The sequence below is a fragment of the Sarcophilus harrisii genome, chromosome 3 (genome assembly GCF_902635505.1).
Source record: "Sarcophilus harrisii chromosome 3, mSarHar1.11, whole genome shotgun sequence".
Taxonomy (NCBI): Eukaryota; Metazoa; Chordata; class Mammalia; order Dasyuromorphia; family Dasyuridae; genus Sarcophilus; species Sarcophilus harrisii.
This window is the reverse complement of record NC_045428.1, coordinates 233,768,761-233,795,107: the sequence shown is the minus strand read 5'-3', so window position 1 is coordinate 233,795,107 and position 26,347 is coordinate 233,768,761. Positions and strand designations below refer to the sequence as shown.

Sequence of the window (26,347 nt, the reverse complement as noted above, 5' to 3'; positions counted from 1 at the left end):
CCCTCTCAAGATCTCTTCATGATTACCAATTGTTGTGATTCATGTTAAAGTAAAACAGAGGCACAGAGTTCCAAGTATGTTCAATAATGTGTTGACATTGTTTTGTGTTTTACAGATTCTTTTCATGGGTATGATGACTGAATATTATCACTACTTTTTTACAACACTGGTAAGAATGTCTCAGTAAAAATTTCATAATTGAAAATTATGAAAAAATTCATAAATTCATAGAATTTCATAATATTAGAGAAATTTCCATGGAAGGCGTCTGTTTAAATTTAGTGTCACCTTGTCATTATTAAAGGAAGGGAACTGAAAAAAAAACTTGCTTTAATTTCCTTCAAATCTGCTAAATCCTGTAGAGCTCAACAATATTTATTAAAACTAATTATCCCTATGTATGACATGAAAAGGGAATAAAATTAAACTATGAAGTATAAGTACTTAACACTGGAATACAAGTCAATATGTCTTTGCATTGGTTCTATGCTGTTTTATGGCTTTCAGCCAGTAGATATTAGAACAGCCATAAGTTAGTTAGATTCTCCTGAGACTGGCTGATGTTTTATCCTTCAAAAATTTTGACTCATTAGGAAAAGTATAGTTCATATATAATTAAATACATATTATATATCAATATATGTGTGTCTGTGAGTGTCTCTGTGTGTGTATGCACACACACATATGTGCTTCCCATAATATATAAACTAAGTTTTGGAAAGAGCATGATTTTAGTCATTCAGTTTAACAGAAATTAAATTACCTTTTTTTTTTGATAGCTCATTTAGTTAATTCTCCTCCTTCATAAAGCAAAAAATTCCCTTCCCCCCAAATAAAGCATATGACAACTCACATAGATTTGAAAATTCACACCTGTTTTGGAATAGATTATAGCTTTGTTTTATTTTTTTAAAAATATTTTAAAATTGCTATCATATACACATATATACACACATAGTTTATTGGGCAATTATCTATGTATTCATCTTTCTATCTACTTAGGAATGAAATGAGGCACAGTGAGCAGAGGACAGGCATTATAGTCCATTCCATCTGGGTTCAAGTCTTCTTTCTGACATAGACTAGCTATGTGACCATGACCAAGTTATTCAATTTCTCACTTCCAGAGGTGATACTAATCTACATTATAAAAGAGAGTTTTTATGCTAGAAATTCTCAATAAAGATGAAATCATGGTCCTAGATCAAGATAATAATAATGATGATAAGGATATTGTTAACTTGGTTCTTCCTGGTATTAATTCCACTATCCTCAATTTTCAACAAAACTTTCAAGTTAAAAAGGGAGTCATACTAAAGCATCTTATTAATCACTTAATATACATAGATAACATCAAATTATATGGCTCCATGTAGAAGAACATTACAAGTACTTCATCTCATGAAAACTTTCTCTAGTGAAAAATGTGGACTTGATAAATGTAAAATTGTTAAAACAAACAGTAAAATCCTGGAATTTGAAGCCAGAGGTCAAATTAAACTAATGGTTCTGAGGAGTACAAATGACTGATCTTCTCTAGCAAGACACACGAAGAATAAAGTTAATAAGAAGAAAGAGATAAGATTCAAGAGATTGAATATAATCTTAAAGTCAAATTTAGAGGGAATATTTAAAGCAATTAACATTTAGGCAATGCCAGACTTAACATGCTTTTAGCATGATAAAAAATAACTATAATAAATGTAGAAGGTATCAGAACAAAAATAATCATCTCAAAGAAATTACCAAATTATTAAGCCTTCCAAAAGTATTGGCAGAACAAACAACAGGCAGGTTTATAGTATTTCAAGTCCACATGAAATAAATGATATAAAACAAGTTTAACCTCTTAAGATTCGGTTACTTCTCAAACCAAATATTTTATCTCCTAAGTAGAACTGAGGTTAGCTTCCAGGTTAAAGATCACACCAAAATGTTATTAATTATATTGAGATGTGATTCACAAAAACTCCACATCAAGCTATTTCATATTTCTCCAGTGGTTTTAAAATATCATTGATTCTTGATAAATATAAAGTAATCAATGTACTACAAGGTAGAGAGTACTATGGAAGACTTTGAGCTTGAATTCAGAAGTCAGAAGAAACAACGAATGAAAGTAATATTGAACAGTAAACTGGATGACAGACAATTTGGAAAGTATCTTAACTAAAACCCTGTACAGTATTAATGCAGGACAGGACCTATCAACCCAAGGCACTTATTGTAAAATAATTATAATAATAGCTAGCTTTTATATAGCTCTTTAAAGTTTGCAAAGCACTTTGCATTTGTTAACTGATTTAATCCTTACAACAACCTTATGAGACAGGTGCTATTATTATCTCCATTTTACAATTGATAATGATAAAGGTTAAGTGATTTACTCATTGAACATGCCTGATGCATATTTATTCAGATCATTTTGACTGCATGTCCTGTATTGTATTCACTGTGTGAATATCAAAAAAAAGTGGAGGCAGATTGGCATATCACCATCAACACCCAAAGCTGATATTCTATTTAAATTACTTCCTGCACATCAAAAAAATTCTTTTTTTGTTACAAAATTCAATTTATATACTATTTCAGTATTAATTTTTTTGCAAAACTCATTATAAATACATTGCATATAATAGTACATGCTTATATGAAAACATAGTATAAATATTTTATGTATATTTCTCAGAACACATGCTAAATAGGTTAAAAAATGAAAGAAATACTTTTGGAACAAGCAGATATCATTTTGCCAAGAAGCTAAATCAAATGCAATTGAGAGTATTATGATTGGAGTCTATAAAAGAGCTGAGACCCAGAGTTAAAAGATCTAGGGGTAACATCTGCATGAACTCAACCAATAATATGACATCCAAAAAACTTTAAACTTATGTTTGGGTAATAAATTTTTGTTTGTAGAAACTGAGCAGTACTCCAGTCATTGTTACTGGTAATTACAGAAAGATTTCATCTTTAGGAGGCTGGACTTACTGATTGATGAAGACCTGAAATATATTCCTGCTGCTTACAAAACTTTAGTAACTACCAAATATCTGGAAAGAACCAAGTAGAAAGAACTATAAATCACAAATTCATTATCCTTTCTAAACTAATAGCATTGAAACCTAATAGAAGAAATTAAAACTATGTAAGAACAGGATGAGATACATGCCATTTTGTCACTTTAGTTGTTTTTTAAAAAATGCTTTCTCTGAACCTTCAGAAGGTTAAGATTATCTCCGCATAGTTTTTTTCAAAATATATGAAGAAATATTTTATCTATCTGTGCAGATGTTCAAAGAATATTAAATACAGAGGAAGAATAATCTAGCAACTTTTCCCTGGACCATTTATCTGAATGTCATGAAAAAGACAAGAACAAGACAAGGCAATAGTGACAAATAACAGCAACAACAACCACAATAAAATTGCCTGCCCAAACTGAAATCTACCTCTTTGACCAAACACTGGATTATAATGACAATGTGGCATTTAAAGGAATTAAATTATTTGGAGATTTTTAGATGCCAAGTAGAAAATATCACAGTTATATTTAAATAACTATTTGTGAGACTCCAGTAGTACAAATGTTTATTTATAACTAAAAATTATCAGGAATTTGTTTTTACTAAATTATACTAATAAGGATGATTAATGAATATGGAAGTGTCTATTATTTGGAACAAAGATTATAAGCTAAATATGAGTGACTACTATGACATGATTGTCATTTAGATTCTTTGTGACCCCATGTTATGGGAGTCACCTACTATTGGCTGTTGGCTGTTATGGGAGCCACCTACTAATGGCTTCTGAACAGCAGAATAGATCTCTTCATGTGAGAGGATGATAATGATTCAAGGAGACTGAGAGGTAGTTGCATTCTCTGATCTCTCTCCTCTTCCCTCTTGCCTCTGATTTATCTCATTCCCAATTCCCAAGCAACATCTGCATCAGTAAAGGCTGAGTTGCAATTCCTTCAAGTGTGTTATGATTCACAGCTGTGGTGGCTTTCAGAGAATTGACCTGCCCCTTCACACTTGGGCATAGTCCTTAACCACTCCACATTTTTTATAGGAACATAATTATTTCCCCCCCCAACAGCATGGTTTATAAGTTTGTGCAGGAGCTGTTATCTGAGACCACATGCTAAGGAATACAAACAGCACTATCAAATTCTTTTCCATCCTATTCCTCTGGATGATTGCAGAGTGAGACACTACAGCAGGTGTTGAATGTTGTGAGAATTGACCTCTCCCTTCACACTTAAATATGGTCCTTAACAACCCCAGTTGGGATTTTCTTAGCAAAGATACTGTAATGTTTACTCTTTTCTTCTCCAGCTCATTTTATAGAAGAGGAATTGAGACAAGCAGGGTTAATTGACTTGCCTAGGGCAATATGTTGAGAAAGTACCTGAAGCCAGACTTAAAGTCTTGAACATGTCTTTTTTACTCCAGACTTGGAGCTGTATGGTGGGCAAGTGGGATGGAGATGGAGATTGGATTTGGAGTTAGAGTTCAATTCTTGGTTCTGCTTTTTGAACATAGCTGTTCATCCATTGGGAAGACATTTAATGTCTCTAGGCTCTGGTTTTTTCATTGGAAAAATATGATTGGGCTGAATACTCTCTAAATGTGCTTCAAGATCTAACAACCTATAATCTTTTTTTTTTTTTTAATTATGTATGGGGCAGCCAGGTGGCACAGTGGATAGAGCACCAATCCTGAAGTCAGGATGACCTGAGTTCCAGTCTGGCCTTAGATATGTAACACTTTCTAGCTGTGTGACCCTGGGCAAGTCACTTAACCCCAATTGCCCCAGCAATATATATATATATATATATATATATATATATATATATATATATATATATATATACACACACATACACACACATATACATGCATATAGAGACAAATATATATAATTCTACTATAATAATGTATAATATATAAAGTATGATGTCTAGCTGAATAATCTTGGGGAAATCACTTTTGTATTTCTAGGCTTCAATGTGTTCCTCTTTCTAAAATGAGGAAGTTGGAATACATGATCTCTATGGGTACTCCAAGACAGCTAGTTGGCACAGTGGAATGATCACTGGGCTTGGAATTAGAAATATACACACATCTACATGAGTATAAATCCAGCCTCAGACACTTACCAGCAACTGAACAAGTTGCTTAACCTTGTTTGCTTTACTTTCCTCATCTGTAAAGTAAGCTGGAGAAGAAAATGGCAAATCACTGCAGTATCTTTGCCAAGAAAATCCTCCTAATGGGATCATGATGAGTTGACTATAACTGAAAATGACTGAAAAACAACAATGCAAAGCACTATGGTGGGGTAGCTAATCATTGAAGCAACTACATGGCAACCCAGTTTTCAGAGAATTGAGCTGAAGCAATACAACACAACAACAACAACAAGGGTACTCCAAATTATGATGTTCTATATTCTACAAATATATGAATGGAGCCCATAAACAATAAATTTTATAAGCTTTATTGTATGTATTTATATTAAATTTATAATATAGTTTATAAAATTAAATTTTATAATATAGTTATAAAGTCTTAGAATTTATTTTGTGCAATCTGCAGAGCATATTGAATATTTATAGATTTCACCATGTTTGTTTGTCATAATTGTAACAGTATCAGAAAAAAAATCAAAACTCCTATTTCTCTGGAGTTTGGCAAAGCAATGAGAATGAGGATAAGAAATTTAACTTCCTCTCATCCCTAAATCATTCTTTTTAATTAGAATCTCCTCAATGCATATGCTAAGTTATCAGTTCTGTCACATACTACAGGATTTCTTTGCACTAGACCTGGAAATCTACAGATATAGTGGAGTAAATATGACTGGATTCCGGCTACTTAATATCGATAACCCTCGAGTTTCATCCATTATTGAAAAGTGGTCAGTGGAAAGATTGCAAGCTGTACCCAAGTCAGAAATGGGTCTATTGAATGGTATGATGACAGTAAGTACCATAGTTGACTTCTTAAAATTTCTTTAAAGACCATTTTTCAAAAGGAAATTTATTCAGAGATTTTCTTTTTTTTGCAAAAGAGGATGATTCAAAAATTCCATGTTATTTCTTAAAGCATGTAGGAGAAAGAATTTTCCCATATTTGTTACAAAATAAAGAAGATAATCTGGTATCTTTTAAAGTTGCATTTAAAGATCATTATTGGCACCAATATAAAATTTTTCTTTTATCTTCCTATTAGTACTACAAAAGTGAGAGTGTGAAGATGAAGTAAGAACATAATTAAAGTAAAGACATAATTTTTTAAAAGTTTAAAAGATCACTCTTCAGATAACAATCTACTCTTATAGTTCTCTTCCTTTTGTCACTAATAACATGGAACATGTAGCGATACTAATAAATCTTTGTGTTTATAGACACATGGTCATGTATAGTTTAGATAGATATATAATCTACTTATAAATTTATATATAAATTATAAATTGTTTTCACATATACATACACGTATATAATTTTAAAATACCACACAGACTGATCTAAATAATGGGAGAAATGCTGCATCCCATATGTTTTGACATGGCTCATTATTGATTATTTCTATAATTTGTTCTTTAACTCATTTACTACTTAAGATTAAGTTGTTTAGTCTCCAATTAATTGTTTTTTTTTAACAGCTAGAAACAAATTTACATTGTCCTTATTGAGTATAATTTATTGCATTGTAATCTAAAAAGGAAGCATTTTCTGCTTTTCTGCATTTAACTATAAAGTTTTTATGACCTGATATATGGTAATTTTTTTTTTGTAAAAAGTAGCATATACATTTGACACAAAAGATGTATTTTTTCCTGTTTCCATTCAGTCCTTTCCAGATATCTATCATATCTAACTTATCTAAGATTCTATTCATCTCCTCGGCTTTTTTATTTATGTTTTAGATTTAACTATTTCTAAAGGGGTAAGGTTAAAGTTTCACTTTATATGAAGGTTATACTACTACTACTAATTTTACTGAATCTTTCCACTTGAATTCATTTTTTTTATTTACAAATTTAGATCCTATAGTATATGTTGAATATAAGTTTAGTATTGCTATTGCTTCATTTTCCATGGTACCTTTTATCATAATGTAGTTTCCCTGTTTATCTTTTTTAGTCAAATCTATTTTGGTTTTAACTTTGAGATCATGATTACTATCCCTGATTTTTTTAACCTAAGATGAAGCTTGATGAATTCCACTCTAACTCTTTAGTTTAACTTCAAATATACTTCTCATTTTATGGGTGAATTCATACCATTCCCATTCAAAGTTATAATTATTAGTTGTGTGTTTCTCTCTGCCTTATTTTTCCTCTCTATTATCATTCTCACTTTTTTTTTTTACCCTATACCTCCTCATATGTCTGATTTAGTTCCAACCACTATCTTTCTAAATTTTGCCCATTGTAATTACTATTATGTTAAACTATTTCATAATCCACCCCCACCCCCAAGGATCTCTTCCTTATCATTTCCCCCTACCCTTTCCTCCCACCTTTCCCCTCCCTTTTTATCCCATTCCCATTAATAAACACTCCCTTCTATACCTCTAATTATGTTCTCTCCTCCTCTTATTTCTTTATAAATTTAGAAAACTTTTTTATTCTTCTAAATATATTTTTTATTGTTTCTCTTTAAACCATTTCAGATAAGTATCGTTCCAAAGTTATCAGCCCTCCTCTTCCCCGCCCCCATCTAATTCTCTGTCAGTTCTTGCTCTTGCACCTCATTCTTATAATCTAATTACTCTTTTTAATATACCTTTTCCTACGTGAACTTGCTTTTTAGAATCATCATATTCAGCTCTACTCAAATCTTTATTTCAAATATTCCCTTACCAATGAAAAACTTAGATGTATGATTTACATTTCTATGTATAAAGTTTAAATAGTTTATCTTTATTGAGTCCCTTGAAATTGATATTTTTTTTCTTGAAACTTGTAGTATTTTTTCTTTAACCTGAGAAATTAAAAAGTTGACTATGATGTTTATGTGAGTCTTCATCTTGGAATATTTTCTAGATTGTGATTGATAAATTTTTTTCTATATTTACTTTACCTTCTCATTCTGGAAATTCAGGAAAATTTCTTTTAATGATTTTTAAATTTTCATATCTAAACTCTTTTAAAAAATAATAACTTTCAGGCAGTCCCGCAATTCTTATTTTGTCTCTCCTCAATCTGTTCTCTAGGTCACTTGTTTTTCTAATTTCACATCCTGTTCTATTTTTTTCACTCTTTTGATTTTGTTTTTTATTATATCTTGGTGTTTTATAACATATTTAGCTTCCCTTTGTCAAATTATAGTTTTTAAAAGGTTATTTTCTTCCTTAAATTTTTAGATTTCTTTTTCCAGTTGGTTGGCTTTTCATAATTATCTTGGAAAGCTCTTACTTTCCCTCCCCCCCCCCCCCAATTTTTCCTCAACCTTTTAAATTTGACTCTTAAAGTCTTTTTTAAGCTCTTCCAAAAACCTTTTTTGGGTTTGTGATCATTTGAATTTTTTTTTTAAAGAAGTGGGTTTTTTTTTTTTTAAACTTTGTTATCTTCTTCTAGGCATGAACCCAGATCTTTTCTATCCCCATAATAGCTATCTATGGTTGAGATTCTTTTTCTTTTGCTTATTCATTTTTTAAGGTAGCTTATTTTATTTTCAAGTTTTTCTAGGTCCTGAGATGTAGAAGATGTGTCAGTCTTCTATTTTTTCCATACTATTGTTTTCTGAGTACTGTCTTTGTCAGATACTTTACTCCACTCCTAAGCCATGGCTAGGGCCACCAGCCATATTAATGGGTGTTACTGAAAATGCTCTCACTTCCTGAGGTCTCTACTTCAGCTGAAAGTTTCTCCCCTTCTGTGAAACCAAAATCAGGAACTCTGTTTTCCTCCAAGTACCCAAGCCAATAAGGTCTCCACCCCTCTGTTACCACACTCACTGGATGGGAAATTGTTTTTCCTCACTCACAGTGTAGCATGGGACTGTGTATAATCAGCACATTTGGGACTAGTATTTGGCAACAGCAGAAAATCCTTCACTTCTATTTGTCCAACTGTCCAACTCCCAGACTGGACTTGAGGCGAAAATTCCTGAAGGCAGGTTGAGATGTTCCTCTGATTTATTGATTGCTGATTCTGTGGTATCTTTCTGGAAGTGTTTGTACTTCAGTTGAACCAAACCTTCGCTCATGGAGGTCAGATCTTTTCTGAGGTCCTCTTAGGTTGTCTTAGGAGGACAACTGCTTAGCCCAATTTTAAATTATTTCTACAGCTAAAAGTTGATTTTGAGGCACCATTTTATTTTGTTTGTGGGAGAAATTTGGAGAGCCTAATATTTCTGTGGAGGTTAAAATTATCCCACCTACAAATAAAAGAGACTGAGGCAGAGGTCTGAGCCAATGGCAGTTTATTAAAGGGTCCATGATCCTCTCTAAGGAAGTGGATCTCAGATCTTCCTCATTGATCTGAGATGCCACTTCCTGCTAGGGCTACACTTTTATAGGGTTACAGTTATGCTAAATACACAACAGTAATCCAGCAGTGTTACTACTAGGTTTATTCCCAAAGAGATTTTAAAGAAGGGAAAGAGTTCTGTATGTGCAAGAATGATTTCATTGGTTAACATATAATACAGAAGCTAAAATAGAAATATCAGTAGGGTCACAAGTTGATGAAACTATCACAGTCAGTGATCTAAGTGGTCATAAGATGATCACCTGTTCCTATTGGACAAGTGATTGGTCTGGACATACAAAAATATTTTGTGGGAGTTTCCATGTGGTTGTGATCTTTGCCACACTGGGTTTGGTCACTATCACAAGGCAGAACAAGGGTGGAGAGTCTTTAGTTAACTTCCTATAGGTAAGCAATTGAACTTAGAATCTTCAGTTCACAGCTTTGGGGTTTTATATACAGAACTTTGATATAATTATAGATTAATACTGATTGAAATAGAGTACAGGTTCAAAATGAATTACTTTTCTCATTTCCTATGCTACTTTGCTATGTTCCAAGAATCCTCCCTTTTAAAATCTTTCATTCATACATAGATGAACTTGATACCTAAAGCAAAGAGAAAAATGAAAAGAAAACTATAAACTAATATCTCTAATGAGCTTTAATTTAAAATTTTAAATAAAATATCAAATAGGTCACAACATATTTTAAAATTATGTAGTATAACTTAGAGTTATATTCTAAACAAATAAAACAGGTCACATTAAAAAAATTAAAGATAATTTAAAAATCCTGCATGATGATAGCTTTAGATGCAAAGAAGACTTTGGATAAAATCCAATATTTATTTCTCTTAATAAAATTAGAAAGAACAGGGAAGTAGAATTTGTCTAAAATCAAGAGCAAATATTTTATATAATGAAGAAAGTTAGAGACCTTTCCAAATAGATCAGTAGTAAATCAAGAATGTCCATAGACATCATTTTAATATATAGCTATAAATGTTACTTATAGCAATAAAATAAGAAAAAGGAGTTAAAAGAATAAACATAGAGATGAAATTAAAATACTGTACTTTTTTGCAGATGGTATTACAGTTTATTTAGTGAACTCTTAAAGCATCAATCAAATAAAAGAACTTCAGCAAAATTGCAGAATATAAAATTAATCCATATTTAAAATCCTTCTTTGCCCATTATAAATAATAGTTACATTCATAAAATGTATGTCTTACTCCATTTTTCATAACTTTTTTCTGGTGCATATTAACTATGAAAGGTTAGTAAATCATCAACATTTCTATACATTACCAGCACAACTCATCAAGAAGAGACAAATAAAATCAATTCAAAATAATTTGATCATACCAGGACACACCTGGGAACTAAAAGAATGGAATTATAAAATATTTTGTAAACATAAGACAATCAATAATTGCAATATTACATAAATATATTATTTATTCAATGCCATTTTAATCAAACTAACAAAGTATTTTTGCATACAGTTAGAAAAATAAAAATGTAATTTATCTGGATGATTGAAAGATAAAGAATCTCAAGAGAAGTAATGAAAAAACAAATGGGTAAAAAAAAAAGTGCCTAGCAGTATCAGATCTCAGACTATTATATGAAGCAATAATCATCAAAACTATTTGACACCCATTCTCCAATTGATAAATGGCCAAAGGATATGAACAGATAATTCTCGGCTGAAGAAATTGAAACTATTTCTAGCCATATGAAAAGATGCTCCAAGTCATTATTAATCAGAGAAATGAAAATTAAGACAACTCTGAGATACCACTACACACCTGTCAGATTGGCTAGAATGACAGGAAAAGATAATGCAGAATGTTGGAGGGGATGTGGGAAAACAGGGACACTAATACATTGTTGGTGGAATTGTGAATACATCCAGCCATTCTGGAGAGCAATTTGGAACTATGCTCAAAAAGTTATCAAACTCTGCATACCCTTTGATCCAGCAGTGTTACTACTGGGCTTATTCCCAAAGAGATTTTAAAGAAAGGAAAGGGTCCTGTATGTGCGAGAATGTTTGTGGCACTTCATTTTCACAGCTGATTTAATGCTTCATTTGTTCATCTCTTCAGGCATGTCTGATTCTTTGTGACTTCATGTCCTAGAGTATGCCAGTTACTTCTTTCCTCCATTATTTTCCAAAGTCTGTCCAAGTTTTTGTTCTTTGCTTCTATAATATGATGCAATCATCTCATCTTTTACTATCCCCTTCTTCTTTTGGCTTCAACTTTGCCCAATGTCAGGGTTTTTTTCCAGTGAGACCTGCTTTCTTTTTATGTGGCCATAGTATTTAGGCTTTAGCTTCTGTAATTGATCTTCCAGTGAGAAGCCTGAATTAATTTCTTTAAGTATTGATTGATTGTTCTCCTTGTGTCTAAAGTCTCAGCCATACATTGCTACTAGAAAAACCATAGTTTCAACTATATGGACCTTTGTTGACCCTTCTTTTTAGTGTGCTGTCTAGATTTGCCATAGCTTTCCTTTCAAGGAGAAAATGTCTTTTAAATTTCATGCCTGCAGTTGCCTTCTATAGTCATCTTTGATCCAAAGAATACAAAATCTTATACTACTTCCATTTCTTTTTTTATTTGCCAGGAGATTATGGTACCAGTTATCTCTAAAAACAAGTTTATGAATGACCAATTACTTTACAGACCATGAGACTTCTGATATTTTCATAAAGATTTTATAATGATGAAAAATGAGCATACAGGTTTTAGTTACTTATGGTTTCTCAATTTCTATTTTTCATAACAGCTAATATTTTTCTGTTTTTGGTTCTTGTGATTGACCTTTTTGGCTGCTTCCCATGATTGACATTTTAAAAAATGATTTATAAATACTTTTAAGATTATGCATATGTTTTGTTTATTAAACTGGAACGCAATATTCAAATATTATGTATATATGTGTGTATGTGTACATATATACCTATATCTGTATCTGTATAGAAACACATTTGTTATATGGAAAGTGAGAAATTAAGCTCTTGTGGTTATAGCCTATTTCATATTTGTTCTTATAATACCAATGCTCAGCAGAGTATCTCATTTATAGATTGGTACATAATAAATTGTTTTCCATCTTGGTATTGAAATAACTAAGTATCAAAATATGTGGTTAGAGGATTATCTTCATTCTCTACAATAGATGCTAGCATATAAGTTGAAACAAATGGTAGCCTTTTGCCTATTGTATTATTAGCACTACAAAATGAAGTAACCAAATTTCCCATGAATAATGTTTTTTATTGCCTTTGAGACAAGTATTATGGCAAAACATCAACTTTTCTCTAAAGGAAGCTGTAAGTTTTCCTTCCATTTAATGACAATATCCTTTTTATAAGAGTATCACTATTGATATAATCAAGTGAGATAGTAGGACAGGTTGTAGGATAGAACTAGCTAGTTAGTACACAGAAGCTTATTTTTAGAATACCTTCAGTTTTTTTTTTTAATGAAGCAAAGCAACTATTTATTCAAAAAAATGATGGTGAAATACAACTCTTATGTCTTTACATAACAGATGAATGGGATATATTTTTAAACATGGCCAATTTATTTTGCTTGATTATACTTATTACCTGTTATAAGGAATGTCTATTGGGCCAAAGAGTGGAGTGAATTATTGGGAAAAAAAATGAGTCTAAAAGTACAGAAAAGAAAGCAAAGAAGCATGTTACTATATTGTTAAACTTACTATCACTTTAAGAAAAAGCAAACTATATAACAGGAGCTTTCAATTTTATATATACCCCTTTGTTGTAGTGGATTTTCTCTATGTTTAAATATTTCTGTTAATAATTAAGTTCATAATGAAATGTTTAAATTTTAAGATAAATTTAATGAGCATGCTATCTAGTTTTATAAGTTGTCATCAATTCTATTAAATATAATAAATATGTATTAAGCACCTATTATGAATAAGACAATATACTATTCATTGAGATTCACAAAATTGAAAATACAACTTGTATAAAATACCTATAGTTTTAATTAATGATCTAGCCCATGTGGTTTTTTGCATTGTTTTATTTTGTTTTGTTTTGTTTTTTAATCCTGGGTCATCATCTCAAAGGTCATAGAAGATTTGAGATCTATGCCTTTACTTTTCTTTTTCCCATAGGTTTCTATAGCCAAGGAACTCGTCACCTATTGGTCAAACTATTTGAAATGGTATTTTTCATGCTGTATTTCACTAGGCTGATCCTAGATTATGCACTATGATTGGAGATATAAAAAAAATTTAAACATCATTGCTTTCAAAAAACACTAATGGATATAAGTATTTCAAGGATAAAGTTATAAAAGCCCTTAAAGTCAAATGACTGAGGAAATAAGGACGGCAAAGATAAATAAATATGGAAATGAAAGTACATTCATTTTTCTCCCTGTAGACTGAAGCAGCTTTGATGTATGACGCTGTGTATGCAGTGGCTATTGCCTCTCATCAAGCTTCTCAGATGACTATCAGTTCCCTGCAGTGTCACCGACATAAACCATGGCGCTTTGGACACAGATTTATTAATTTGATCAGAGAGGTAATTCTTCCTACCTTATTGTTCCTTTATTCTTTCCTTCACATTGTGCCGGAAAAATTCATTGATTCTTTTCTTCTGTGAATTTACTTGTCACTAAAGGAAAATCCTTAAAAAGCAGAAATAAATTAGTCTGAGTAAAGTTCAGTTGTAGTCATTTATTTAAAGATGTTTAAACAAATATACAATAATTTTCCAATGGGACTTATTTTTGTTCCTCCTTACTGTTAACTTTTTTCATTTTAGATACAGAAAGATCACAATCATTATCACCAATTTAAAGCCTCTGTAGTCAAGTAGTGGATGTCAGGAGGTAATGGGTAATGTATTAGTTATGCTGTGATCTGCATCATACATAATAATCCCTTGGTTCTCCTATTTCATGGGTTGATTGCAACTCAAGTACTCATGTCAGCAAAATATTGAAGAATTGGAAAATGAGAACCATTCTGATTGTGGGCCAAATGTTATTTACCTGACTAAAAATGGAAGGTGAGAGTCTGGTTACCATTCAGAGACTAAGTTGAGGTCTTTTGCATGGAGGACCCAGATTCTGAATCAAGATAAGGTATAGAGAAAAATATGAAAAAGCAGAATTCATAGCTTTATATGAGATTATAATTCTCTTTTTGCATTATTATTTGTTATGGTATGAAACATTGGTTTATCAAAAAAAAAAAAAAACCCTAGAGAGTTTCTATTATCTGTGCTAACAAGAAGAATAAGTAATAGAGAGAATACACTTTGCTCTCTATTATGAGTTTGCTAATGAAATTAGAAAACAGAAGATACTTTCTCTGTATTGCCTCTTGTTGCTAAGAAAGTAGAGGGAAAAAAATCCTGCAAAAAAAAGTAACATTAGAAGAGCAATTACTGATTTAGTATAAAGATTAATACCTCTTTCTAAAAGAGCATAATGCTCCTTCAGCTGAAGTCTTCAGCTAAATCTGAAAATATAAGTGATATAGGTCCTTGTCAAAGACTAAGTACAGCTGACCTGAAAAACATCTTAGCACATGCTTTTCTTTACATTGATTCTGTTCATTACTAGGAGAGTATAATTAGAGTGTATAGGTGCAATATAATGTAAATATTATTCTCATACAAAGCAAAAGAGATAAGGAAGGAAACCGCATCTTTTTAAAGGGTACTGTAGACAGTGAAGTGGTATTAATGCTAACTATATTTGCACCAAGTATCCAAATTCTTAGAAAAGTTAAGCCAGTTATAGGAAAAAACAGAGAGCAAAACTATACCAGTGGAGGATCTCAATCTCCCCCTCTCAAAATTAGATAAATCTAAGAAAGATATTAGGAAGGTTATTAGACTTAGAAACCTTTTAGATATGAGAGACCTTTGCAGAAAATTGAATAGAGATCGAAAGGAATATACCCTTTTCTCAGAAGTACATGGTACCTACACAAAAACTTGACTATATATTAGGGCATAATCGGTCAAAGGCAGAAAGGCAGAATAGTGAATGCATTCTTTTCAGATCAGAATATAAATAAAAATTACATTCAGTAAAGGGCCAGGGAAAGAGAGACTAAAAACCAATTAGAAATTAAATAATCTAATTCTAAAGAATGAGCGAATCAAGCAATAAATCATAGAAATAATCAATAATTTCCATCCAAAATGAGACAACACACCAAACTTATGGGTGGCAGCCAAAGCAGTTCTTAGGGGAAATTGTGTATCTCTAAATAGTTACATGAATAAAATAGAGACAGAGAAGATAAATGAATTGGGCATGCTAAAAAGCTAGAAAAACAATAAATTAAAACCTTCCAATTAAATGTCAAATTAGAAATTCTGAAAATCAAATTACAGATTGATAAAATTGAAGGTAAGAAAAATATTAAACTAATTAATAAAATGAAGAGTTAGTTTTATGAAAAAACCCAATAAAACAGATAAACCTTTATTTAGTTTGAATAGAAAAAGGAAAGAAAAAGCTCAAATTAAGCTCAAATTATCAGTTTCAAAATTGAAAAGGATGAACTTACCACCAATGAAGAAGTAATTAAAGCAATAATTAGGAACTATTTTGTCCAAATGTATGCCAACAAATTTGACAATGTAATTGAAATGTGTTGGAATCTTTACAAAGTGTTAAGCCATTAGAGTTGATAGAGACAATAATTATCTAATTTGGCATGGTTCAATATAATTGATTTGATCTTTGAAGGAGATATTTTGGGCCAGAACTTGAAACAAGGTACTAAGTACAACTGATAGAAACGATGCTTGTGTTCACACCTTTAGAGAGCTCATAAGTATCTAAGTACTCAATGGAGTTCACACATTTGGGAGATTTCAGGCTTAGTATGAGATATCCGAATTCATACCTCCCTTAGGGCCAGAATCCCTCTCTCTCCAGAAGGAGGAGTTAACCTTTGGGAGATCATATATATACAGAAAGCTTGAAGAGCTTGAGAGTGTTTTTCTTGGGAACATTGACTGGGGTCGGAGAGGAGCACTCTGGGAGGAAGCCCACAAGCCCTATCTTCGAGGCAAGAGATTCATTGCATCTTCTAACTTGGTGCTGGCTGGAGACTGAAGAAATCAGAGGCAGAAGCCAAGGACAAAGCTGCAAGATCTCTTGGAACCAAGCAGAGAGACAGGCCTGAGCTAACCGGGCTATATTGAAGGACACAATAAAAGATCAGAACTTTTATCACCTGGCTGTGTTTTGGAAAAAGAACACCCACATCTGAGAGTCCAGGGTTCGAGTCCCTGTTCCATACAGAATTTCTGTATGCTGAAAGCAGAAGAGTGAGGCTGAAGGAAAGGTCCCAGAAGACCAAACAAAGGGTCATGGCTGGTGTATTTGAAGAGTCAGAGGCTAATGGCTGCATTATGTGCTTGGGTGAAGACACTGAGCCCATCCCCCCTAGATGTGGGCATAGTATCTGCTTGTCTTGCCTCAGCAATGAACCCCGTCCCGCCTCATGCTGTCCTGAGAAATGGATGAATATTCACAAAATATAAGGTGCCCAAATTAACAGAAGAGTAAATATAATCCCATTTTAGAAAAAGAATTTGAACAAGCTATCAATAAACTCCCTAAGTAAAAAATCTCCAGGTCCAGATGGATTTACAAGTGAATTCTGCTAAACATTTAAAGAAAAATTAATTCCAATTCTATGTAAACTATTTGGAAAAATAGGCAAAGAAAAAGTTCTGCCAAATTTCTTCTATGACACAAATATGATGCTGATGCCTTAACCAGGAAGAGTCAAAAGAAAAAAACAAATATCCCTGATGAATATTGATGTAAAAATTTTAAAGAAAATATTAGTAAAAAGATTACAATAACATATCAGCAGGATATGTTGATATGACCTGGTGGGATTTATATCAAGAATGCAGGACTGGTTCAACATAAGGAAAATTATTGGCATAATTAATCATATCAATAACAAAAATTAACAGAAATCATGATAATTTCTATTCCTATTAAAAATGCCAGGGGCATAAGAATAAATGGAGTTTTGCTTAAAATGATAAGCAACATTTATCCTAAAACCATCAGCAAGCATTATTTGTATATGGGGAGAAACTATATACATTCCCATTCAGATCAGGGATGAAACAAGCATGCCCATTATTACCACTATTATTCAATATTGTACTAGAAATGTTGGCTTTTGCAATAGGAAAAGAAAAAAGAAATTAAAGGAATTAGAGTAGGCGATGAGGACATTAAACCATCACTCTTTGTAGATGATATGATGGTATACTTAGAAATCCTGGAAAATCAAACAAAAAATCTACTTGAAACAATTAACAACTTTGGAAAAGTTGCAGGATATAAAATGTATAGACTTTTTTTGTTTTGCATTTAAGATTAACTGAATATTAATGGTTGATGTGTTAATGAGAAATACATCAGTAGTAATTGTATTGCCATCTCCTTTACTAAAGTGATTGCAGATAGCTCTCTTTGTAATAGCAAAGAATTGGAAATTCAGGGGATGCCCATTAATTAGAAATGGTTGAAGAAATTATGGTATATGAATGTAATGGAATATTATTGTTCTATAAGAAATAATGAGCAAGCAAATTTCAGAAAAACTTGGAAAGACTTACATGAACTAATGCTAAGTGAAGTTAACAGAACCAGGAGAACATTGTACATAATAAAAGTAACATTGTGGATGATCAACTTTGATAGACTGTTCAGAATCCATCAATGGAGACTTACCTTTCTTCAAGGATCTTTGATTCTAATAATGTTGGTACCTTCTACATTGATGCAGACAATTCCTCGATGTCTTAGTAGGTATATTGAGTTTTTTTTTTTTAAATCATCAGCTGATGGCCAACGTTTGGTACTCCAAGTTAGGTTGATCTTTGGAAGATAGTCATATAAATATGATGAAGCCCTTTAATGATTAACTTATAGAAGATTTGAGATCTAAAAAAAAAAAAAAAAGACAACCATTGTATGGTTTTATTTTGCTTGAAGATTTTTTTAAAAAACATATACTGCATACTTATTGTGTATCTAAGTTATATTTTAATATATTTAACATCTACTGGTCATCCTGCCATTTAGGGGAGGGGGTGGGGGGGGTAAGAGGTGAAAAATTGGAACAAGAGGTTTGGCAATTGTTAATGCTGTAAAGTTACCCATGTATATATCCTGTAAATTAAAGGCTATTAAATAAAAATAAAAAAAAAAAAAAAAAAAAAAAAACATATACTGCATTTCAACAATAACAATAACAACAAAGCATGTCTATACATAATGTAATGCAAAAAGCATACTTTTTGAAATGCAGAATATTGTCTTCTCCCTCATCCCCCAACTCACAAACACATAATGGAAAGAACATTAGATATTGGTTTGAAGCAAGAGTGTGCTAGTGAATGTTTAACACTTTATAGTTCCCAGTTTTTATAATTTTAATGTAATATAGCGTAGGATTATATTTTGTAAATGTAATGTAAAGATTAAGATATTAAGTTTTATTTATTTATTAAATATTATATAATATTTTATTTATTTATATAAGTAATATATATTATTATTTATTTATTAAATATAAATTTATTAAGGATAAAGAGGATTAAAACTAGCTAAGTTTTAAAGATGTCTTGGATCTATAATTTTACAAATATTTATCCTATATTTATTGAGCATTTGTATATTCACATTTCATTAAGTGCTTCTGTCAGGAATATATAAATATTAACATAATCCTTCAAGGAAGTTACAAGCTAATTAGGAAAATAAAACTCACATAGATCATAGAATTTTGGAGCTAGAAAGACCTTAGAGGTTATCTAATGCTACCTCTTAATTTTAAAATTAATTATACAGTAGCAGAATGAAAAACAAAACGCAAACCTCCTGATTCTTAATACAAAGCTTTTTTCATTATATATTATATGTATTATACCAATACATTATACTGAAAAGCAATTGAACATATATATATAGTAACATATTTCCATATTAGTCACAGTTGTGAAAGAAGAAACAGACTGAATGCAGATCAAAGCAACTTTTTTCACTTACTTCATTCTTTTTCATACTATTTTTTTCCTTTTGATCTACCAGTTCTTTATGGGGATGTGGATTCTTTGTTCTTAAATTGAATCACTGTTGCTGAGAACAGTTTCATCATTCATAGTGGGCCATCACACAATGTTGCTGATACTATGTACAATGTTTTCTCTGGTTCTGCTCATTTCAGCTTGCATCAATTAATAAAAGTCTTCCCAAGGTTTTCTGAAATCTTCCTGTCCATCATTTCTTATTCTATTCTATTATAGTATTCTATTATATTTATATACCATAATTTGTTCAACCATTCATCAATTGATAGACATCCTAATGTATACTTTAAAAATAATGTATAAAAAGTTAACAGTATCAAAGATAATGCTTTTTCTCATCTTTATATTAATAATTACGTTTGTTGAGTTTATAATAAAAAGAACATTTTAAAAAGGAATGGAATTAGAATTTAAAAATGGTCGATATAGTAGTACACATGCATTCTTGAACACTTGACACCTTGATTCATGTCTAATGGTCAATTTTTACATAGCTAAACATTGAGATTCAACAAAAGTAGTGCTTCTTCAAGACAAGAAGATTAGCAGAAGACTTATTCTTCATGCATTTCATGCATTTCTCCTTGTTTGGACAGTTTATTGTTAATTTGAAGAGAAATCTGAGGTCAACTAGGTGGTGCAGTGCACAGAGCACCAGCCCTGAAGTCAGAAGGACCTGAGTTCAAATTTGATCTCAGACACTTAACACTTCCTAGCTGTATGACCTTGGTTAAATCACTTAACCCCAATTGCCTCAGGAAAAAAAAGAAGAAGAGAAATCTGAACCAAGATACAGTTGGCAACAGTAGAGCAGAAAAGGAGTGGGAGACTTTCAGAGATTTGGTATTGTATTTACTAGCAAACTTGAAAAACTTAAAAGGAGTAACTTGGTGGTACGGTGGATAGAACACCAGCATCAGAAAGACCCAAGATCATATTATTAAGCAAGTCACTTAACCTCAATTGCCTCAGAAATTAGTTTGATGAAAATGATAGGGTCAATTCAGAAGATATAAGTAAAAAATGAGAACTACAGGTACAGCAGCAGGATAATTCATCTGTCTCTTAGAGAGCAGTATGCAACCATCAGAAATAAAATACAAGTGAAGCTTAGAGAGAAACAGGATTCTTGGCTCAGTAAGAAGACAGATGAAAGTAGTTTTACACTGACATACCAATCGAAAATGCCTCTATGATGCCCTGAAAGCTATTTATGAATCCCAAACCTATGGTACATTTCAACTACTTAGAGCTGATTGAGCCACAGAAATCAATTATAAGGATATAATCTTAAGAGATGGACTAAACACTTCCATAGTATTCTCATTAGAGTTTCATCAACCAATGATGAAATCATTGACCATTTACCTCAGGTTAAAGTCAATACCTCTTTAGACCAACTTCTAATTGAAGAAGACACTTTGAATAACATTAAACTCCTCTCAGGAGGTGTTGATTCTATTCCAGCTAAGATTTACAAGGCAGGGGGACTTTTGCTTATTTGGGAAGTTAATTAAAATCTTCTGGATTTTATGAGAAAAGGAAGTTATCCCTTAGGAATTCAAGGATGCCTTCACTGTCTATTTCTATAAAGGTAAAGGAAACAGATTGTCCTGTGACAGTCATAGGGAATCTCTCTCTTAGTCATTGCTGGCAAGAGTCTTGCTAGAGTCCTCCATGATAGGCTAATCTTTTATTTGAAATATGGTCTTCTACCTGAGAGCTTCAGAAAAGTTGATGTGGTATTTGTGGCCCAGTTGTAGGAAGGAGAAATGCCAATAAAATGACAGAATAGTTCATTAGTGTTGTATGCCAGCCTTATGATACCATGCCCGCAGAGATTCTGGATAATGGACGATAATCTTGCTATTTCCCAGTCCCCAGTGGAGCAAAGCAGGGCTATGGATGGAAGCAAGCCCTGAAGTAGAGAGAGAGTTGTTTCGTTTTTTTGTTCATAAATGATTGTAGACTCAATGCAGCCTCTGAGCCTAGGTACAAGAGATTCTCTGCTACTTGTGCCACTTTCAGACTGATAGATAAACCAAGAAAACAGAGGTTCCTCACCAACCAGCACTACACTATAGAGGAACCATTGGTCACAGCAAATGGAGAAAGTTTGAATTCTGTGGCTAAGTTCACTTATCTTGGTAGTACACTTTCTAAAGATATCCACAAAAATAATGAGGATGAAACAGTCATTGGTACAACTATTTTAGCATTGGGGAGACTGAAAGAAGAGATATTAGGCTGCCTAGCTGAAAGTGTGCAGAGCCATTGTGCTGACTATATTGTTGTATATTTGTGACACCGGAAGAGCATATACCAGCATCAGTATACTAAGGGTGTATGGGATGTACAATTCCATGTATAAACAACTACTACATAGTTAAGCAGTTACTATTAAAGATTAAGCTCCTGGTAAGATGATAGACTAGTACACAAAAATACACATTAATGTTATGGTGAAATGTTTTGCTTTGTTTTACTGATCTAGAACAGTATCAATGAAATAATTTGTAACAGCATGATAAAGCAGAATTGTATCCTCAAGAGTATTTGTTGGTCTTATAACTATAAATTGTTTAGAAGTAATGCTGTAATTTGTTTACTCACAGGCACAATTGGATGGCTTGACTGGGCGCATAACCTTCAATAAAACAGATGGCTTAAGGAAAGATTTTGATTTGGACATTATTAGTCTCAAGGAGGAAGGGACAAAAAAGGTAATTCACTTCATATGATGTTTTTCCTCAAGGGTTTTTGTTAAATTGCAAGTCCATTTAAGGCTTGTTTTGTAATTTTTGTCCTCTCAGTCTTCATAAATCAGAGATTTGTTAAATAGAAACTTGACAAGATAATTGGTCTGAAAAACTAAATAAGACTTTGAGGAATCATAAAATAACAGAAGTATAGCTTGAAATAGGATAGTATACAACAGATTAAGATGTTTACTTTTTTTGCTAATATTTAGAAATCAAGGATAGATAGAGGAGGAAAGAAAGATGAATAGAAACTTAACAGAGAAAATTAATTTTGCATTTACTAGATTTTCAAAGGCTAAACATTATCTCAAATGTTTTTCCTCCATTGATTTCTTTTCTGATGTTTCATTATTATTATTTTGGTGATATTTTATAAGTATTAATAAGTGATATTGAAAAAGGCAAAGATTTGGCTTCTTAGCACTAACTTGAGTATTTGCCAACTATAACAAATAGTTAAATAACATTCTTATTTCAAAGGTTTTCTCTTGAAATTTTTAAAAAACTAGAAAAATAAAACCCAGTACCTTATACTGGAGCTATTACTTTGATTTTTGGCTCCTTTCTGTATTTCATATTTCTTTTATTTTAGTTGCTCTCACTGTGGAATATCTGTTTTACATTCCTTTACTAGGACGAGAGTGAAATGTATATACTATGCATATAGCATATATAGCTGGCTTTGACTGATTATCTATTTTCTGTGTAGATTGGAATTTGGAATTCCAACAGTGGTCTTAATATGAGTGACAGCCATAAAGAGAAGTCCACTAATATTACTGACTCACTAGCCAATCGAACACTCATAGTTACAACCATTCTGGTAAGTCTGCTTTATTAAAAGTATATTTTCATCTGTTATCACCTACCCATTAGACACCACAGAATTTTTCCTTTTACTTTGCTCTTAAAAATCTGTAGGATGTTATATCTGTATATATCTTATATCTGTAGGATATTAGATATCTATTTTTTTATAAGCACATTTTTAGACAGAAATATTTCCTTTTCACATTCTTGCTAATTTCAAAGTTATTTGGGAGGAAGAAGGAGAAGAGTTAACCTTTTCTAAAATTTTCTCTTCAGTAAAAATTATTTGAAAAAATGTCAGTATTATAGGTATAGGTAACCCATTTAATTACATAACCTCATACCTTGATGTATTTAGCTTCAAATATCATCAAATGTAAAGTATTCTCTATCCCTTCCCGTTACCTTCACAAAGGCTCCTCCCCATGTCTGGTGGGTACTCTCTCCTCATGATTATTTCTAGAATACTGAGCTTCTTTCAATATTCAGTTTTTTATGAATGTTTTCATTGATAATATTTATGTTGCAGTGATTCTCTGGGATTGCAATAATTTCCATGTAATGCACAAGCACATATTACATGCTTACTATATTCAAGATACTGTGCTTGAACCAAAACAAAGACAAATTAATCTTTAACATCTTGTAATCATCATTCTATTGGAAGGTGCATATATGCACTTGTTTTATATATATACTTACAGTTGTTTGACTCTGGATAACCCAATCCACTCCAATCCAGATTCAATCAGGTACTCTAGAATCCTCTAGTTCTGCCTTAATTTAAAGAATGCTGCAGGCAACTTGAAATAGCTTCTGAGATTAAATTTTTAGTGTGAGTATTTACACTTCAGAAATTGGCAATCACTATAAATTAGGCATGCTTCATTGTTTGACTAATTGTCTAGACTTAATCATGCAAATTAAATTTCAACATTCAAATTTATTTCTGAAATCTGGTTGCTAATATTTATCTATATATCCTTAGCCCTCCTCTGCTCTGAGATTCTCATTCACTACTAGTCTAAAAAGGCTTGCAAGTGAGCAATTCCTCCATCTTCTCTGCACCCAGATGCACAGACACCCAGTTCACCTTAATTGAGAAGACTGAATGAACATGAGTATATTCAACAATTGGATCATCTTTCCCTGTCTTGCTGATAATTTTCAAATTTAAGTAATTTTTATATATGTATTAAGTTTATAAAACTTGAATAAGTGAATTATGCCTTCCTTTATTTTAGAAATTTCATGTTTCCCCACCAAAAAATCCATTTAAAAAACTTCACACAAAGTGTTTAGCACCTTTCAGCACTGAAAGAAGGGGAAAATGACAAAAAAATAGTATTTTCAATCCTTTATGTAAGGATATCCAATTTTTAGGCAACTGAAAGACACGATGTTTTAATGTAGAATCAAATATGTATGGAGAATTAGATCTATTGTAAGTCTAAAAACTCTTTGAAATCCAATGTGTAAAGCTGAGATCTTATATAGAGAGTAAAATCTGGAAGGCATTATGCCTTGTAAATATTAACACATTATACAAACATCATCAATATTATTTATAATTTGTTTATTTTCTTTCATATAGGAGGAGCCCTATGTGATGTTCAAAAAGTCTGACAAGCCTCTTTATGGAAATAATAGATTTGAAGGGTACTGCTTGGATTTGCTTAAAGAGTTGTCAAGCATTCTGGGTTTCATTTATGATGTTAAACTAGTTTCTGATGGTAAATATGGAGCCCAAAATGACAAAGGAGAATGGAATGGAATGGTCAAAGAACTTATAGATCATGTAAGAAAAACTAAATATCACTCTTACATTCATCTACATGTGCACACACACATACCACTTTTGCAAACCTTAAAATTCCATGTAAACTTCAGCTATGTTTTTATTTATTTAATAGAAAGAAATGGGGGAGATAAGGAGACTATTTCTTCAAATAATCCAAGTAATACATAAGTAGAATGAGAGAATGTATTTAAAGCTACAGAATGAAGTTTCACAACTGAATTTATGATCATTTCATGTCTATGAATTTTACATTCTTTTAAGGGACCCATCTGTCACTTGCAGTCAGTCCTAGACATGAAAAAAAAAAGTATATCTGCTCAGAAATATTGATATCTGATCATCAGCAAATAATTATGTGTATATTAATTTAAACATATATGTATGTATATATGTTCAAATTGCTGGGGTTCTTTCTTTTAAAAATGAATCCTCATGATAAATTACCTATTTGGGAATTGAGAGGAATTAGAGCTAAGTTGTGAAAAGAGTACTTTAAACATCACACATGTTTCAGATGCTGTGTCAGAGAAAAATGAACCCCTTTTATGATTTCTTTTTCCAGAAAGCTGATCTGGCTGTTGCTCCTCTTACAATTACCTATGTGAGAGAGAAGGTCATTGACTTTTCCAAACCTTTCATGACACTGGGCATTAGCATTTTATATAGAAAACCCAATGGCACAAATCCTGGTGTCTTCTCATTTCTCAATCCTCTCTCTCCTGATATTTGGATGTATGTTCTCTTAGCCTGCCTTGGAGTCAGTTGTGTCCTCTTTGTAATTGCAAGGTAAGTTGAACAAGAATGAACCTTACTTAAACTTGCTACATGTCAGTTGTTTACTAACGATATGTCCTGGAGCTAAACGCAATTTAGGATTTTAAAATGGCATCAGAATCTCATAAGATGGCCAAATATGGAAAGATTTTCCACCTTAAGTCACTGTAACAGCTGTTTTCTCTTAACTTATACCATTTAGCTTTAGAAAAAGATTACAGTTAATACCAGCCTCTTATATCAGCACATGTAATCAATTTTTATTCTATTGCAGTTTTATCTTAGTGCTTGAATGTCTTAATTGAATGGATATCAAAGTCTTAATCTTTTTTGAAAGATTTATATAGCAAAACTCAGAAAAGTTGGCTAAGAATTACCTAAGAGAATATAAAATAGTAGTATAAATGGAAATCTATAAAGTTCTTAGCAACAATAAAATTTATTTAAATTTTAATTTATCTAATTTATTCAAATTGGATTTAAATTTGTTTATAAAAATTCTGGGAAAAAATTAAGATTTTAGATAATTACAAATAAATTATTAATTACCAAAGTTGGA

General features: G+C 31.8%; 1 protein-coding gene across 2 annotated transcripts in view; it reads left to right on the top strand.

Moving 5' to 3' along the window:
* Positions 1-26,347, top strand: part of GRIK1 (glutamate ionotropic receptor kainate type subunit 1) — a 101,267-nt gene that overhangs the window by 35,018 nt on the left and 39,902 nt on the right. For both annotated transcript variants that reach the window (XM_031959208.1, XM_023498842.2), the window contains 7 exons: positions 116-169; positions 5,819-5,992; positions 13,930-14,073; positions 22,257-22,364; positions 23,113-23,226; positions 24,808-25,011; positions 25,577-25,800. In XM_031959208.1, the coding sequence (XP_031815068.1) occupies positions 116-169; positions 5,819-5,992; positions 13,930-14,073; positions 22,257-22,364; positions 23,113-23,226; positions 24,808-25,011; positions 25,577-25,800 (1,022 nt within the window). The remainder of the gene's footprint in view (positions 1-115; positions 170-5,818; positions 5,993-13,929; positions 14,074-22,256; positions 22,365-23,112; positions 23,227-24,807; positions 25,012-25,576; positions 25,801-26,347) is intronic.